This window comes from Cinclus cinclus, chromosome 1, assembly GCF_963662255.1.
Source record: "Cinclus cinclus chromosome 1, bCinCin1.1, whole genome shotgun sequence".
Lineage (NCBI taxonomy): Eukaryota > Metazoa > Chordata > Aves > Passeriformes > Cinclidae > Cinclus > Cinclus cinclus.
In genome coordinates, this window is record NC_085046.1 from 44,562,462 (window position 1) to 44,581,767 (window position 19,306).

Here is a 19,306-nt window from a genome sequence, read left to right on the forward strand (position 1 = left end):
ACAGTGTGTGCAGAATTGTAACCTGTTTGATATAGTGGACTGGGAGTTTGAAAAGGCATTTCTTAAGACTTCTCAGTAGAATTTGCAAAAGCAGCCGTGAGAGGCCATGAGACTGAGAAGTTCTTCTCACAGATTAATAGCATGTTAAACAATGGAAAATAATAATGGCTACTATTGCACCATAAATTTTGGTTATTTTCATAAGCCCACCAGCATCTTTGTTCTGCAATGCATTCATAAATTACCTGAAAAGAGAGATGTAGAATGATACGACAAAGATTTTTTGATGATGCAGAATTTTTCAAAACCAAGGCTGATGGTGAAGAGTGCAGACAAATCAAAATATTGATTGAATGGGTGACAGAATTCTGGTAATATGCATTATTGGTAATGATAAATACTGAACAATGTATATAGAGAAAAATCCTCCGAACGGTTATAGAGACCTTGAGGCTTGCTGAAGACTGATTCAAGAAATATGTCCATGAAGCCAGAAATGAGTAAGGAGCTCCCCTGTGGCTGATAAGGCCCTTTTGTGGACTGTTACCTGTTATAATGGACACAAGCTCCTCATTTTGACTAAGGTCAGCCTTTGGTCATTATTACAATAGCCAGTCAGATAAGAGGTTTTGTAGAGGCTTTCTGGAAGTTTGGGCCTGATAGGAAGGAAATATTCCATCACCTGGGTGCAAATTTCCTGCTCATGAGTGTCTGTGGAGGGATAGCTGGGAAAACTGGGTGTGGAGTGATCAGGATACATAAGCAGTGTACAAAGGGAAGGAAGTAGGAAAAGATTAGCAGGAGAGGAAATGGTATCTTCTCTCAAGATGTCTCTCTTTATCCCTGCTAAGGGATGTTTCTTGTGTTTGGTAGCTTTGGCCAGCTGTAAGCATACCTGCTGTAAGCAGCATCTTAGAACCTACTGGAGCTTTCTGATAGTACTGTGGAGGGAAACATCTATGGATAGTCTGCAACTTCCATTATTTAAAGGGACCACATTCCTTCTTCCTGGTCCAAAGGACAGTTTCTTTAGATTTGTCCCAGGACCTAGCACAGGAAGAAGCTGTTTTCCCTGGATAAGACATCAACTTTATAAAGGGATCATTTGAAAAACACAACAAAGAATTTACCTAGTCTTCCCCATTCCATGTAGTACCACCAGCACATGGCTGGGTCTTGCTCTAACTGGTGGGTTCCCCTTGGGCATGTGGGTTGTGAGGGAAGCTCTTGCAGGGAGAAGGGGCTTGGATTATGGGGGGAAAAGAGCACTTTTGGGGAGGAAGGAAAGAGGGAAGAAGGTTGTATGAGTGGAACAGGTTCTGGTCATGTTGTATCAATGAATGTGTGCCCAACCCAATTAATGTGTGCAGGTAAGGTCACTCCATCTGCCTGTGGGGGCTGTGGGCTTTGTTTGCATGGTAGCCATTTGAGATTAATGGTCCTGTCATGTACCAAGAGCAAAGAACTTGAAGCCTAGAAAGTGGACTCTCAGTCTCACCCAGCAGTCAGCACAGAGAAAAGGTAATATGTCATACAGCTGATCTGCCACAAATCCCATTAGTAAACCAAGAATCACAGTAATAAGAGTTGCAAGTAGTTCATAGGCTAAAGTATGTTCACACAAACAAAATGTCTATAGATCAGCTATGACTAGTTAGTTGATTAAAATTATAGATTTACTGTAATTTGTGAGAGAAACTAGATTCTAAATTCACTAAGTGTGTAAATTATTGGAAATGATTAATTGTTTTTTTAAATGAGAAGGAGGACTAGAGAGTGCTATGTTCTGAGCGACTGACATGATAATGACTGCTCCTGCAGAAAAGCATAATAGAAAGTCATCTGAGTCACTCATTAACATGTACTACTGCCCTTTCTGTAAATCATAAGTCATTAAACCTAATATAGCTACTCTGGAACTTCAGTAATAGTTTTACCTTACTAAAATGTTTTATTTGGTTTTACTTTAGTAGTCTTAGAAGCTAAAACTTATTTCTGATCCAGAAAGCCAAAACCTTGTTTTATATTACTGTATTGAGGGATAAAAATTAATTTAAAGTGTCTCATTGTCAATTCAATTCTTGGTTTCACTGCAAAGAGTGATGATTTTCCTGGCAGTTCAACATGTATTTTCTAAGAATGGAGTGAGAACATCACCTCATTTTTTACAGATCATCAGATGTCCACCAGTTGAGAGAACTTTGTGTTGGGTTGAATTTAAATCAGCAGTTTAGATGTGAAAGATTTGATGTCTCATTAGCAATCCCTTGATCCACCCAGTTCCCCTGGGTGCTGTTTTAGAATTATGTTCCCAATCATTCTTCAAATCTTTTAAACAATCAGTTTTAGGTGCAACACTCAGAAGATAAGACTTCCTGCTAGTTAGTTTTACCAAAAAAAAAAAAAAAAAAAAAAAAGAACAGAACACCCCAAACCTAAAAAAACAACACAGGTGAGCTATGTGCTTTGATCAGACAGGTATTCTTTTTAAGTCAGATTTAGTAATTTTTTAGATTTTGTTTCTACATGTCTTATGCTATGCTTGGGAGTAATCCAAATATAGTATTAAAAAAGGGTAAAGAGCTTCAAAATTAACCTCTTAGCTAATTTAGATTGGCTTGAGTGCTTCAAATAGTGCAATAAATCTATTCTTTAATGAAAAAAAAATTATCCTGACAAAAAGGTAATTTCCAGGTACCTTAAACTTACCAAAAAAGGATCATAGACTTGGTTGAATCAACTGTCCTTCAAAATCTCCTTTAAAATTCAAAAATTCTCTGACAAAGCACTGAGACTTTCTTTAAAAATTTGTTGTCACTATCTTGCTTACAATAACAGTTTCCTTAATAGAGTGCCATTCGTGTTACTTGTTCTTTCTGTTATGTGGTCAGGGGCTTTCTGGGTCTTTGCTGAAAGCTGGATTTGCTGGTGTCAACAGGAATTTACTTTATTCCTTTTCCTGGAACAGTAATGAGATCATCACATCAGCTTTGTGTTGTGATGTGATTAAGTTTGCACTGTGAATCAGTTACCTAAAACCTAAAGGACGAAGTTGTAAGATCAGTTGGTGGGTACAGGAGCAGTATATTGTGGCAGACATACAGGTGCTCATTCTGCATCTGAAACCATTGTGTTTTTAAAAGAATATATTGTGTAATGACTTCTTGTTTAAAAAGAATCTATCTGCCTACATTTCTGTAACTGTAATTTCTTAACCAAATCAGGTTAAGTGTAAGGACTGCAACATGTAATTTTAAGGCACACATTGCTAATGGCAATTGAGCAAGGGCAAATGCAAAACATTGGTGTAATTCGCTGCACATCAGCAAAAATGTCTGAGGAATTTTCACTTGAAGCCTCTAAAAGAAAACAAATTGCTTTTTGAAGTTAAAAATGCTTTCTTTGTAACCTGTGCATATTTATTATGAATACCTTCATTGATAATACTGCTTTATGATTTTTTTTCCGTAGTCAAAGTGAAAATAAGAGGGAAAAATACTCAGTTCACAGTCTGATTAGATCATAGCTGAAAGCTGTGTTGTGGGTTGCTGGTTTTTACAGTTTGATAGGACTGTCTCTTCAGCTGAAGCCAAGACTGCAGAAGTGACGGGGCCGCAAGCCAGATGTGAGGTTCACTGCCCGATCTGCATGGGCAAAGTTTGTCAGAATCTTTGCATTCAATAGGGTTGCCTTTGGTCAGTGCTATCCGTTCCTTGAACACTATGTTCACCCACGAGATAAAAGCAAAAATGTATAATATAAGAAAATGTTTGTTCCTCTGCTCATACTGAAATACAGCATATTTTGAGATAACAAAAGCTTTCTCCCTGAAAGACTTAATCATGTAATTTAAGATTGAAGTTTAACTTCTCTCAGCAAGCATTTCATGGCAAAATAAACACAGCATCACAAAGCTGGTTAACATTCAGCCACAATTGCTGGCCTCATATTTATTAATTTTTTTCCCCCTTGGACTTGCCCTGCACTTTTAGAGAAAAGTCACTTCCCTAATTTTTTCTCAGTAGACATTGACTTCTAGGCTGTTTGTTCAAGATAAACATCAAAATGAGAATGCAAAGGTCAATCTCTCTTGTATTAGAGAGTTACTAAGAGAAATGGTCAGTTCGTCTTCCAGAGAATGCTCCCCAATCCAAATTAAATTACTTCTTATAGGATAAGGGTTTTCTTTCGAAATTCAGCAGATTTTGTGTTTACAGGACTGACTGCCTTTGCTGTGTACTTTGCTGAAAGTTTTCTTCTTGTCTTTCTACCTCTTTATCTCCACCTTTTAATGTCAAAGTCTGTGAGCTCATGCTTAAGGCTTTGAGATGGTGGCAGCAGTGGAGTTTGCCCTGTATGGTCCACCACTGCCTCTGCTTCACTGTCCTGCCTCTCTGCTGTCCCTATGCCACAGACCTGGAAACCTGTGTCAGGCCAGCATTTGTACAGTCACACCTTCCTTGACTGTTCCAGCTAAATTGGGAACCAGAGCAAGTGAGATTAAAACAGGGATCTTATTCTACTCTTCCTGCTTTGGGAATCACTAGCAAAAAAAATGGAACAGACATTTGGAATAGGTTTTGGTTTTTTGGTTTTTTTTGTTTGTTTGTTTGTTTTTTGTTTTTTTTTTCCTGGAAGTACTAAACCAAACAAAACCCCTTTGGACAAGTGATGACAAAACTAATGTCAACTAAAATATGTTTTATAAAAATAAGGATGCATCAAAAAATAATCCATCATGGTGCCATCAAGGCAAAGGAATTGAAGAAGGTGTTGCTTGCTCAGTTGGAAGTTAGTGCTACCTTTGCTGAGATAGCCACCTGTATGGGCTCCCCCCATTTTTTACAGCACAGACTAAAACAGATCACTGTAAATCACCGACAGAGGTGGTTCAAGCCAACCCACTTAGCACTGCCATGTAGTGAGTGCATATATACATAGGTTTCACATTCTAGCTGAGTAGTTGGTAGTCTCTTGAACTGCTTTAGCTGAAGTGCTTGTGACTGCTTGACTCTTTACTTAATTGCATTATTTTAGTTTAGTTAAAATTTGTTTAACTACAGAGTGGAGGAGAAAAGCTGGAGTATCTGTGGTAACAGTGCCAGACAGAGTTTCCTATGTGGAGAGGATGAACTATTTAAACAGATATTTTGTAATTTCTACACTCATTTTTTGACACTGTGGCATATTCCTCCTTGCCTTGTCCCACTTTGGCAATCACACTTGGGCATTTGCATTGCGACAAAATTGTCATTGCAGTGGCCACAGCCTGCATAGACAGCCAGTCTTATTCCCCTCATTCCATTCTCTGTATTATGCAGAATGTACATGCAGAATATATGCTGTGTTTTATTTGTTCCATCTTTTGAGTATTATGCAGAATTGTCATGCAACACCCTTCTTCTTATGCTGCCAGGCATGAGTTACCAGCTACTGGAGTTTTATCCTTAAATAAAATGAGGGTTGGTCTTCCCTGACTTCTGTAATTAACAGTAAAGCATTATGTTGCCATTCATGCCACTAGTTAGAGACATCATGTTGGAGTCATAGCCTTTTTGTCTTTTTCTTTTATTGTTGATAGAAGACTGCCAGGTTAAAGATTGTGATCCTAACATAAGAAGAGCACTTGCATATGTGGAAATGGCAGCTAATAAAAGATGAAGGTGACTGCATAGCACTGTGTTGAAAGAAAAAGGTGATTTATCTTCTCTTTGCAGGTTTCTGCTGGAAATCATTTAACCTTGTCTTAAGCCCATTTGTTTTAGCAGTTGCAGCAAGGAATCTCCACAGTGTTTATATTCATCCATATTTTGAAATATATTTAAAAAGAACAATAGGATGGTGTTATTTTGGAGGTATCTTCAAGAATTTCTCTTATGCACACTAGCTAAAACTCCAAAAATTGAAGACAGCTTAAGAAAGCTCCCCCAGGAATCTTTTCCTGCCAGTCCTTGATGATACTGACAGTCAGTCAAGTGTGAGTTGAGGCAGGGAAGAAAATGGATGTGAACTCCTCAAGTCAGTTGTTTCTTGATGTCACTAAAACAGCAGGGCTCATAAACAATTAAGTGTGTGGAGTCAAAACACAACTTAATGAATAGGCGAGTGTTGACAAAACCCAAAACCGTATTGACGACTTTTGGTTATCTGCAGTGTGAGGTGCAGTGAGGGAGGATGACCTCCGAAGTAGCTGTGAATGCTTACTCACAACTTGGCCTACTGAACCATTCATTCTGTGTTAAGTATTATTATGTTTATTTGAAATAAGTAGTGTAAGTCTGTAAGTATAAGTGTGTCTGTGTTAAATGCACATTTGGATTGGCATTTTGGTTGATGGTTGTTTTTCACAATTTACATTTCTCAGTCAATCTGCAATAGCTGCTCTTTAATGACAGTGATGGGGATGGGAAAATCAAAAATGGGAGCTGTTCGTGATTTTGGAGAGCACTGAGAATGAGAAGTCTTTATTCCAGTGGTTGGCATATTGCAGATTCAAATTCCTGGGGGAAGCTACTTACCCATTTGTTTGGAACATGTTTGCTTTCTGAGATAGCCCCCCAGCGATTGTCACTGGTGCTGGTGTTTCGGTACTGGGAGCCCAGTGTGGTTATGAATAGGTACTGGAGCTGTCTAAAAAGTAATATTGCCGTGGTCAGCAATGAGAAATAGGCTGTCTTCACACAGACAGCTGTTTGTCTTTGGGTTGTGTAGTGAAACTGGCAGTTCTGAAACCTGCAACCTGTTTATTCAATTCATAATTCAAGGCCAGTGTAATTCCCAATGACTGTCACTGTTGTTTTCGTTATGGAGTCCTAATTCATTGTTTCTGTGGGCACAAAAGTATTGCTGGACTCATTTGGTGTTTCAGCGCACTGTAATTTTACGTAGTGCAATACTATTGAGATTGCCAAGCTATGTCATCTGTTGGGCTCATCACTATTACTTCCTTTTGACCTCCTCTGTGTAATTACACATGGATGAGTGACTTGCTGCTGTAAAGATACATAAATGCAGCTGGACTTGTTAAATGAAAAACAGACTAAAATTATTCTCTCCGAGGTCAGTGAGAACCAGTGAGATAGCTGTTTGTTCTCTGCCAGGCAGCCAGAGCCATCTGTCACATGACAATAAGCAAGCATCGATTTCAGAAATCCATTTTGTTTTATGACAGTTTTTACAATTTTATGGAAATTGAACCATTATATAAAGCATAATTTTCCTCAGAAAATGTTGTTTTATAGACTTACATCCCTGTTCTGTCATTTACATTCCTAGATGCATTTTACATGAAGCAGAAATACACTGAGCCTTTTTTCTCCCAATAATAAAAATCTTCAGAGCATTTTTCTGGATTTTGGTGGGAGGAGGGGTGGTTTTGTTTATCTCCTGTATATGCAACACTATCCATGTTTGGTACTTAAGGAAAATCTCAAGGTGTCTGAGTTTTATGTGTCCCTGGAAATCAAGTCTCTAGGGGCTACAGAGGAACTAGTGTTAGGTGCTTTAATATTTAGCTGAAAATCATAGTTCAGAATTAATTTTTTTAACAGGATTTTGCTACTCTTCTTATTCTTTACAAATGAGTTTTTCATAATCTGTGTTAGTTCTTAATTTAACTCATCAAATACCTTCTGTTCTTGGAATAGTAAATCTAACTCATCCAGCCAAGTTGTAGGTATGTGTAATTGTTGGAGTCTTGTGTTTAAGTCCAGATTATGACAAATGTGAGCATGAGCCATCTAATTTAGTTTCATCCTTCATGGAATAGCTGATCCATTGATCAATGCTATACAGAGATTCTGCTCAGGGACATTTAGGGATTTTGCATACAAGATCAGACTTGAATTGGACAGACTACTTGGACAGCTCTGTTCACATCACTCTGCCTTCATCAGGCATAGTAGTCTTTTATCTTTATGAGGAGCATTTTAAAGCAGGACAAGGAACAATGTCAGGCTGTAGGTATAATTTTTTTGAGGCTGTATGAATTACATTTCAAATTCCTCAGTTAACTGAGGCTTCTTGGCTGTTCCTAGGGATTTGCCCAGTTCACCTGAGCATTGCTGCATGGCTGTTCAAAGGTTTGTATCCTTAGATATAACAGCATTTATTAAATTGGTAATTGCTTGGTTGCTTGCATACTTCTCCTGTATGGTAATTGCCATTTAAAGGTCAGCACTTTGCAGTATGTTCTGGGTGTCACTGGCTCTCCTAATAGTGAGAAGATGAGTTATCTGTGGTAATGATTCTTACCCTTAAAAGTGTGCAAGTGCTTAAAATTATTTTAATTGTCAAAGCATGTGTGGTGGGCTGACCTTGGTTGGATGCCAGGTGCCCACCATGCTGCTTTATCACTCCCCAGCTGGACAGGGGAGAGAAAATAAGATGGAAAACTAGTCATAGTTTCAGATAAGGCTGTTCACTAAAGCAAAAGTGAAGGTTTGCATGCACACGAATGTGTGAGTGAAAGATCTTGATTTAGCTGTACTAGAACATGTACGTGAAAGTAAAGAAGGTCATCCCTAACCCATGGAGCATGTCAATGAAAATTTGATATAACTCAAAAAATCCTTTGCAGTATTTTGTGATTTTACAGGGAGACATAAGGGTTGACAGATACTAAAATTCAAGGATCTTATTCACAGATTGAAATATTAGGCCATAAAAGACCATGTCACTGGAAAAAGAGTTATAGGAATCAACATTTAAGAAGTTTTTTGAGTTACTTGTCAGAAGCTATTTTAGGAGAAAGTCTGATTAGAAAAAGACTATGAAGGATATTTGAACTTCAGAGATTCAGAGAATGATGAACTTGAGGATAAATCTAGATGTGAAGTGAATCTGTGTGTTGTTTTAGTGTTTGCTTTGCTCCATGACAACTGGGAGCCTCTATAACAGCTCCTAAAGGAACATAAGTGTAGGATCTGAACTGTGGTAATAAAAAAATTCTTCCAGTGGATTTTCCTGTTTCTTTTATAAGGAGGAAATTATAAGAGGCTACCAGGGGGAAGGGTACCTGGTACCTGGTAGTCTCACCAGTGCCAGCAAGGTGAATACAGGCAGCTGCTTGGAAGCTGTTGGAAGAGGGATCAAGGGCTTGCAAATTATGTGTAAGCTTAGCATGTGGCCCAGTTTGGTAAAAGCAGATATATGAGGCTGGCTGGGATCATTTGGACACAGAAAAACTGATCTGAAGTAGAACCTCAGGGAGCTGTTGGCATGCGAGTGACAGATGAACCTGTGTTTGCAGATGAGATCACCAGCAACAGGATGGCAAGTGCTTATTTCCAATGTCATATAGATGTTGAGCTGGCTTCTGAGCATGCATAACTTGTCAACACTGCAGCCCTATGTGGAAGTCTCCTGTAGCACCTTTGAGCCTTTTGCCACACAGATCTGCAGTTTACTTTTGCTAATAAAGCTATTGTGGTCAGCTGGTTGTATAATGGATATAAAGAGGTTGCCCTGTCCTGTTCTGTTAAGTCAAATAGCTCACTTATTAAAGAGGATGGAAACTGCAACAGTGGATATTTTCTGGACTATATAGACATTTCTGAAAGCAAGCTGAGAGCACGACTTGCATTAAAATCAAACTTGAAAAATCAAACAAGATAAAGAGTGCTTTCTGTTCAATAATCACCCTGCAGTTTTATTAATCTTCTCTTATGTTCAGACAATGTCCCTTAGAGTTGGTAATTTTACAGTTTTGCAACAATCACAGAGCATGCCTCTGTGTGCAAAATGTATATGCTGAAGGGCAGAGAGCCCTTCAAAGTGAATAGGTGTCAAGAAACATCCAAAATCAATTAACTATCATGCGGGAGACATTCCTTGTCTGTCTGTGAAAAGTACTCAAGCCAGTGTGGTGCTCAGACTGCAGGAAAACTGGGACGGTTCCAAGTTACCCATAGGAATGGCTTTGAACTTAGAATAAACCTCCACACACAAATACAAATCAGAAGAAAACAAACCACCTTGAATGAAGTCTTGGCCTTATCAAAATCAAAAGGTGTTTGTTGACTTCAGTGGAACAAGAATTTTATCCATAAAGAGAAAAAGAGGATTCTTGTGCTCTAAAATCAGAGCTAAGCTGTCTGATGTAGTATGGGGTTGGAGTTTTTTTGGTCACAGATACCTGCTTGTTTTCACATGTAGGATCTGAAGGCCACAAAGTCTTTTGTAATTGTGTGTCTGCAATCCCTGGCTGCAGTATGCTTGCCAAAGCACACCTGGAACACTCATGCTTTTGTAAGTTTCATTTCTTGTTTTTATGGTCCAGCAGCATTGCTCAGGCCTGTTCAGATGACTTGGCAATTAGTAACATAAATATAACTTGTCCAACTTGATTTGTTGTTCCCACACACACATTCTGTGTCTCTCTCCAGCTGGAACCATGTGTAGAGAGATGAGCAGCAAGGAAGCAATGCCATGAAAGTTTTACCCTTTTAGAATGAGCTCTCCTTCACTATAGAGAGCAAAAATAACTTGTGGCCATCTTAGTGAGAGCACAATGTCTCCGTAAGCACACTGCCCTTGGATGTTCCTCTGCTACACTAGCACAGCCTGGCAAGAGTTACCATTAATTTTCACTAAACAACCTGTACATTGTCTGCACCTTAGTGCTTTAGAGGGTCCTATCCCACAGACTTGATGAGAGCATGTGTAACTAGTCAGATTAAACACCTCACAAAAGACCACTATATATATCTGGGATTTTTATTGCTAGTTTTAGTTGTTTTGCTTTTTTATTATAGAAAATTGCTGCCACAGATGTAAAATTGCCCTAATAGCTAGAGTGCTTCCCTGGTAAATGGGAGTTCATGTTTAACTTCTCCTACCTGAAGAGCCATGCTGCTAATTGCCTCCCTGCGAAGTCCCCATATTATTTATTCCCTGTGTGGGAATAATCCAAACCTCCCTGCCTCTCCCCATCCAGTGGAAACCCTGCTACAGCAACAAAATGTGACCCTCACTTGCCTAGAAAAGGGGAGAAGACTACAGGAGAGCCCAGGAACCCGTAGCCTGCTGTGGGGGCATTGAGAAAAGGCACTGTGGTCTGTGCTGTCTGGACTGAGAGCTTTCACTGGCTGTGTTAGCAACCTGAGCTCCAGAGATAAGAGTGAATTTGGGTAACTTTATTCTCAATAGGAGGTTTTTCATGCTCTTCGGCAGCAGCACTCCCCATGCACTGTGCAGGTATCTTGAATTTGCTTTCTAGAGGGACCCCATTTGGAGGTTTCCTCCCAAATTTTGCCCTAAACCAGGACACTGGGTCCCTGCTTGGGTTTCTTCTTTGGGAGCTGGTAATTAAATGCCATCATCACAGCTTTTACTTTATAGGCTCCAAGTTCTTTATTTGGTATGGCACTTCAGTACGCAAAGGTAAGGCTATATTACTTTGTAAGGGTGTGCAGGCCCACAGAAGTGAGATCTACCTGATCCATCATGGGAAAGGATGAGTTTATTTATTATAATTCCTCTGGGCACTGCCAACTTAATGTATATGTTTGGAGAGAAATTTATAATGAAATAAATGCTTATATTTAGTAAGTCCACAGCCAGTGAATCTGTTAGTTTTAGTTCACCTACATGAGTCCCTGGTTGCAGTATTTGCTGGGTTATTGTGGTCCTCCACTGGGAAGGAATGGCTGCATATTTCTGGTCACACATCATCGTGATCTGTGAATGACAAACCAAGTGACATGATTTATTTGATTACTGCAGTGCTTGTGAATAGTTCAGAATTGACAACCTGGGAGGAAAAGTAGTATTACATGCCCTGGCGTAGGTATAAGATGGGTCACAACACTAGAAGGTTTTCCCCTCTAGCCCAGGCATTGTGCCTCATTTCTGAAGTTACTATCCCATTGACTTATTTTCTGGGCTGTCACATCAGCTATAGCAATTTTTTTAACACCACTATATTTCTTAACATTTGTTCCTTAAAAAATGGTAATAAGGTCATGCTATGCAACTGTGAATAGTCATCAGCTTTGAGTCACCACCAGCCTGGATGACATTTGAAACAGTAGCTTTGGTTGGGGATGAAAGGCTAGGCTTTGTGTCCTACTGACAGTGCCTTCAGCCAGCCAAAGATGGAAGTAGGAATGAAAAGTCTGATATGCATATTTAAAATTGCAGGAACAATGCTTACTATGAAGACATTATTTGAAAGAGTGCCTAGAGGGCAATAGGAGTGTTTTCTAAGTCTGGAAATTTCATTTTTAGTGTTGTATTTCATGTCCTACATAGGGTCCCAGTTAGCCCATAATAAAAATGTATTGCTGATTGGTTTTACTCCAGTATTAGCTGAAGGTAAAAGTTCCATTCACAGAAAAGCTTCCAGCAAGGGATAAGTGATACTTTATTCACAGCACATGTCAATATTCAGGCAATGCTGACATTGGACCTGTGAGTGTCTGGTAGTTCTGATAAATCAACCCACAGCAGCTTCTGCCTTACTCATGTGGCTGCTCTCAGCCTGTGCCAGTAAAGTTGAGCACAAATTGAGTATATGCAATTAGCTTAATTATATTAAATTTTGATGAAAATGTAAGGAAGCATCACTTTATGAGGTTAAAATAGGTGTGTTTGGGAAAGACAAAGAAACCGTTTGTGAGAAAGAGGTACAGTTTGTGGCGTCTTGCTTGTATCAGTTTATACAGGCAATGTAGTAGCTTGTAGAGTAGCATCTGTTGAGCATGCAAATGGTGAATATCCCCAGCAGTTGTTTATTTGAGAAAATGATACTTGAAGCTGAATATGCTCCCAAGACCTTTCTTCAACCAAGAAGAAGTTTCAAATAAAAAGCTCCTTATTTTTGCATTATTTTCCAGTTTAATTCACAGGAATCAAGTTTGTGATTCACTTGAAACCTCAAAAAATAATTTATTTCTCTTAAAAATGGTGAGAGAGTAGTTTATCGCCTAGGTCATTTCTCTCTGTTGTAAATTATAAAATGTGACAACTAATCAGAGAAAGCAGTTCAGCATTATGAAACTGGCCTTAACAGAAGTAATTTGTCCTTAAGTTTCTGGGCTTTCTTGAAATCTGAATTGCAAAAATCCCTTCTTAGAGTAAGAATCAAAAACTCCTCATTGAAATAGATATTCCAATGGAAATGTTTTATATTATAACTTTTCCTGCAGTCATCTTTAAGCAGTACCATAATATCTGAATGGTTTTCTTGAATTTTTGAAATACTGATCATTACGTATCAAACACAAAAGTGTTCCTTATGGCTTACCCTTGTTTAACAGGATTGAGGAGAGGAGAGCTGCTGAATGGTTGTGGGCTTAATAAAGAAAAGTAATTTTGAAATTCTTGTTAAATTGCAGTGAGTGTGCAACTAAACTGAGATTTGATTACATTTTTAATTAAAGGAATAACTATTGATAATGTCATTGAATCTGTCTTGCAGCCAGCCCTAACAAACAGCAATATTGCAGGAGATCATTAAACTAGTTGTTAAAATTCCAAATGAATGAGAACTAGATCTGATGTAGGTGAAAGATGCAGCAATAGTGAGTAGAAGAAAAACATAGCAAACTGAAAAATACATTAATTTTTCAAATGTTGGTGAATAACAGTTTTATTCCCTGTCATAGTTTATGATAATCTGTGTAACAAAAGGAAGATTAAATTGGAACAGTTTTTAAATAAGAAACATGAGTAAAGTTTCATCTTAGAAGTGAACAGTGATTCAGATAATATTTCTCATGAGCTCTTGTGAACAAGAAGATAATTTGTCGTGTGCAAGAGACCTTCAAATTGCTGAGGGAGCAATCAGATCTACTCAGACTGAGATAAAGAACAAGTTAAGAGCCAGTGATCAGAGAATGGAAGTGCTGACAAAAACCGTAGGTAGCTGTGGCTGAGATGGCTACTGGGTGCTGTCAGCTCACCCTGCATTCAACCTGCAGTTTTCCTGCTAGCACAGAGTTGGTCCCCTCCCAGGTCCTTGGAGTGGGTGCCTGGTGGTGGACAGGAAGCGTTTTTCTGGACACTGGTGATGAAGAGCTGGTGGCGAAGCCCCAGCTGCCCCCATAAATCTGTGCAGCCCTGTTTGGTCTTGGCGAGTTCTCTGTGGGCATAGGTGGCACTGCCAACTGGACAGGTTGGTTCTTCGCCAACACCCCTTGGCTTGGATGAAGCTGGTAGTTGTCACTCTCAAGAAAATGTCTTGAAAATTTGGGTTATACTTAATGTAACTGGACTGAAGGTAGTTCATGCTGATCCTTTCCCTCCTTATGCTACCATTTTTACTGCTGAAAGGATCTTTACTGAAGGATTTTGTGTTAGCCCGGGGAGTAGCCCCTGTGGATAGATACCATGGGGAGCCCATTGCTTGTGGCTGAAAGCTGCTCTGAACAGTGAAGTCTAACAGGGAGGTGGTGAGATGATCTCATGGGTGTTTCTGTTTCAGCCTTTTACAGTTCTGTGCATATAAAGCCATTTTAATCCTTTCTATTCAAATGCATTGTATGCAGAGAAATGTGTTCTTAATAGTGACACAAGGCATGCTACAGCATGAGCAGGCTTCTAGTCAGATCCTGTGACTCACTTGGACTAAGGTATTGTTGAAATAGATAATTTTAGAATTAAACATTTTTCTTTGTATAGCTTTTATAGTTGAGCATATTTTAAATGTTCTCTGTATGATGCCATTTACTATTTTGGGAAGAGACTGTGAGGGTTGTACAAATGTTAGCACCCAGAAGTTGGGACATAATAGAATGAGAGATATCTGTAACCTTTATTTGACCTGGTAATTTTATGGAGCAAGATTCAGTCCTAGTGACCTTCCTTCCCTGTGACCTCTTGGCTTTTTAAAGTGTGCGGGATGAACAAGGGACATGAATGTGGAAAGTGCAAGGAATGTGGCAGTGCCTGGTGAGCTGCAGGAATTGCAGGGAAGTGTTAGGTAGAGGCATGACCGCTCTTTAGGAACAGAAAGCAATATCTTGTGGTGAAAGTACTTTTCTCCCTATATTGGTTCTATTAATGTGGTGGTGTTCTCACATTCAGAACACATATTACAAAACATTTTCGTTGTCTAGCAGGTAACAAATAGAAAAGGCTGGATTTCTGAAATACGAACTGAGAGAATCAGGTATAAACCTCAAGAGTGTGAAAAGGTTTAACCATCTGTAATCAGGATTTAACAATTATTTGTACTTAGGTAATGGCATCATTGGGTTTTCTCCAACACACAGGATATGTTTTGGTTTACTTCAGGCAGGTCTCTGTTCCCTGTAACTGCTAAACTAGAGAATGTTACAATTATAAGATGTAGTGAGTGACATTGTTGTTGCAGAACCACTGCTGATAAATCATGGTGGGATGGCAGCTGTAAATACAGCTCCTGTTGTGATTTAAGAGAGAGATGTAAAGGCATGTTGCCCAGATGCTTGATCAATGGTAAATAGGGCCAGCCACAGCATGCTAAATCTTACAAGTCCTTGCTAGATTTTGGAATTAGGAGTTATCGTTTCAAGCATTAACTCCTCCGGCATCAAAATAATCAGCTGGTCTGGTCCTCTCCTTTTCCTTTCTCTTCAGCCAAGATTCATTTACCTTTGCAAGCAGGAACTGATACGCAAAACAAGATTTTTTTTTCAGTAATTTTTTTGAGATACAAGAGCTTTACAGCAAGCTACCAAATATTCAGTGTCTGTTCAAGCTACAGTTCATGAGGTTTCGTGTCATGTTCCCTGTGACCTTCCTGTTCACCTGCTTATCCATCAGGAAATGTGTGGCTGTCTGGAGCTGTGTAGTTGTACTACCTAAGGCTGGAGAAACAATAAACCAGTCATTGCAGATTTGTGTAATAAACCACACCAGCAATAAAATCAGCTGTAATCAGGATTCATTTGACACAAAAGGGGAAATAGCTTTGATCACTCAGCCCCCTGCTCTGTATGTGACTGTCTTGTGCAGGTAACACTCCTAATGACTGATGAGAGGTAAGGAAAACTTCCATATGCAGTTGCCAACTTTGCAGTGACTTTAACCTGGCTTGTCTCAGGGAAGCCCCACACATCCTGATCTGAAGGCTGGTACAAACTTGGTTACTTTTTCCCTGAAGTAAGAAATGAAAATAGCTGTCTCCCCAAGATATCCCTGGGTTTTGGACTAAATGGGGCTTGTATTTGCCTTGATACTAAGAATGAAATCAGGATTTGCAGGGTGTGATGTGTACATACAGGGACTCAGAATATGGGTGAATATTGTTAACTAAGCCAAGACTTTTTAGATGGTCTCTGCCTAAAATTCAGTAAAAGGGACTTTCTTCATTGTCACATTCCATTTACAATTGTAATAAATGCTGTAACTTGTTTTCTTCTCTCTTATCCCACAAAAATTACAGAGAAGAATCTTTTGCTAAGCCTTTGGTAAAGGTTCTTTCTTTTTGTTCCAGGTAACTTCAAATAAGAAGCACTCAGAGAGCCTGAAGAATGATGGTGATGCTCTTATCCATGCTGTAGAGAGCCTGGCCCAAACTGCCAGGTGAGTTCCCTCAGGCTTTCAGGAATTTCCAGGGCTGAGAGCACTTGCCTCCTCTTTTGTGTTCAATGGTCTTCTGTAATTCTGAGCTTCTTAGGTTTCTGTCCCTGGTCCCCCTCCCTGCATTGCTCTCCAAAGTCCTCTCTGTCAGAGCCTGCAGCACACTTTGATCCCCAGCTGCTGCAGTGTCTATGCATGTGTAGATTCTGTGGATTTTTTTTTTTAATTTATTATTTTATTCAAAACTTTGGTCCCTCTGTCAGAGGTTCTTGGCAGAGTGGGCTGCATGCACAATGCAATGTTTGTGCCCTGTATTAAGGTAGCTGTGGTTGATGCACTTGCAGGCTGATTCCTTCCAAATGTTCAGCTGAAGAACAGAACTGCTTTTGTTTTAGAATACCTGTGGCTTCTGCAGAAGGCACGAGACTTGAGGGAATACCATCGCCTTCTCTGCAAGAGCAGAGGTGCTAGTGCCAGCAAATTGGCCACAGATTAGCTCATCTCCCATAGATTTTCCCTTATCTAATCCCCCTTGGACATATGAATGAATGGCTGTTCTCTTCCTCTCAAAACAAATTTTATGCTTCTGCTGTGGGTTGTTTGGCTTCATTTCACTCCTGGTTGAAGTAAAATTCGTAGAGAAATTATAATTCCAAGGTCAGTTTTTGAAGCACTAAGATAATCTTTTGAGTGCTCTTTGTCCTCCCAAATGCAGGCTTTTGGGAAAACTGGCTCCTCAGCATTATGGCAGAGTGTACTGTGTGTTGGAAGGAAGGAGGGGTGTGGGCAGACATGGAGAGAAAATGTTGGGATGTGGTGAGTGCAAGGAGGTGCACACCAAGGACTAACCAAACCTGTCCAGAGCAGTCAGCATCCCTCTTGCACACTTAACTGCTGACTCAGAGTTTTGTATGACACATTAAATTATCTCACTAAAATAAAATGTCAGCTCTTCTGAAGGGAGACACAGGCACCACCACTGAAAATGAGAGTAGGGGAAGACGGGGTTTTCCTCTGTTAGAAACAGCTTTCACTCTGTTAGTAGCATTCCAGCATAAAATGCACCGGACAGCCCAGTCATTGTCTTTGAGTTCTGCTTTTCTGGCTTCCTCAGTATGTATGCAGAAAAACACATCCTACAGAGCCCAGATACACAGCACTCACTCTAATTCTATGCAAGATGCTCAGTAGATGAAATTCTAGCTGATGCCATTGAGGACTGTTTTGATATATTAAGGTGAGCCAGGTTCCTCTGCTTTGCTGAGCTCCTAAGCTGTAACAGCAACAAGGGAGCCCCTGAGAAGTCATGGGTTTCATTTCCCTTCGTCCCCTTGAACACATGTCCCTATCCATTTGCCTCCAGAAGAGACTAAGAGGCATTCAGCCTGCTTCTTGGGGCTGTAATGGACTCAGACATGCATAAATTGGAAACAAGCAGGCAGAGAAAGCCTGGAGTTAGGAAGCTTTATCAGACTTAGCTGAATGGACATTTATTTATGGAAAGTATAGATATTCTGCCTTCTCCTCAGATTTCCTTATGTGGCATTTTTCCCAAAATATTCCTTGTGCCTAGATAAACTTCGTCTCCTCACCTGTGCTTTGAACCTGGTTAAGGACCCTTTCTGTATCTCCTGCAGAGCTGGAAATGTTTTAGAGGCAGTACAGCTGAGATCCTGGATCTAAGCCATCCTCAGGGTAGTCTAAACTCCCAGGCCCTTCCACCCACATATTGCAACTGGTTTAAATTGCTTGAGGAGTGTTTTTGCTTTGCTCAGTTCTTACAGACACGTTTCTAATCTCTCCCTCTTCCTGTGTGTCAGAAGGGGGATTCCAGCCAAGCAGTCATGTGCCAAGAGAAGGGCACTGGTTGGATTGAAAGCTGCTTTCTGTGCTCCCCTGCTGCCATGTAGCAACCATGGATTCCCAAACTCTCAGTGATGCTTCCTGAGCTAGTTAGAACAGTTTTAAGAATGGCATGACCAACCTATTTTGCTTAGTAACCACCCATGTTTTAAAATGTGGGATCATGGACATTTATTTTTCAGTTAAGGCAGTTGCTAAGATGTATTTCAGATAACTGAATTTTTTTATTTAAACTGCTGCTTATTAAGACTTAATATTAAGACTGCTTATTATTGGGTTATGTAGTGTGAACTGATCATTTGGATTTTCTGGTTATCTCTTTGGTATTCCCAAAGTGTGGAGTACCAGTAGAAATTGTCATTAGCAGCAATCAAGGAAGTTTCAGATTGATCTGGTGATGTTCTTTCTTAAGCTATAGATGAGGGATGGGACTAGGGGTAAGATGTTAGAGTCTCTGTTCAAATGCTGGGGGAAAAAAAGTGTTTCCAGAAGAAAAAATTCAGCAAAATATATATAATAAAACCTTAAGTGAGGAAGCAAAGGGCCCCAGTGCAGCGCTGTGGTTGGAAGAGTGGTCTCTCCTCCTTGCAGGAGGTGGGCAACACCTGGAGACGTGCCTGCCTGTGCAGAGCAGTGCTGCAGGTAGAATGCTCCGTGTGTGTGTATGTGCCTGTGTGTGAAAATACGTTTTTCTACCAAGCTGGAAGTGTGTGAGTGTGAGGAGTCATGGGGTGTATGATAAATTCTATCTGCTGTTTTTTACAGAGGAGGTTGAATGAGGTAGCAGTTACTGGGAGTTTGGGCTGAAATTCATTTCTACTCAAGATGTGCTACAGGGCAGAATCACTGGTTATATGTTACTGCTTAACAGAAAGGCCGGTAGAGAGTGCAGTTAATAGCTACTCAGAATTTTTCAGCACAGGCAAATGTGGAATTC

General features: G+C 39.8%; 1 protein-coding gene across 2 annotated transcripts in view; it reads left to right on the top strand.

The window, feature by feature from the left end:
• Positions 1-19,306, top strand: part of ULK4 (unc-51 like kinase 4) — a 209,244-nt gene that overhangs the window by 189,795 nt on the left and 143 nt on the right. The window contains exons 35-36 of one of the 2 annotated variants that reach the window (XM_062496991.1): positions 16,421-16,509; positions 17,687-17,743. In XM_062496991.1, the coding sequence (XP_062352975.1) occupies positions 16,421-16,509; positions 17,687-17,743 (146 nt within the window). The remainder of the gene's footprint in view (positions 1-16,420; positions 16,510-17,686; positions 17,744-19,306) is intronic. The other variant, XM_062496998.1, reaches the window with a different exon arrangement.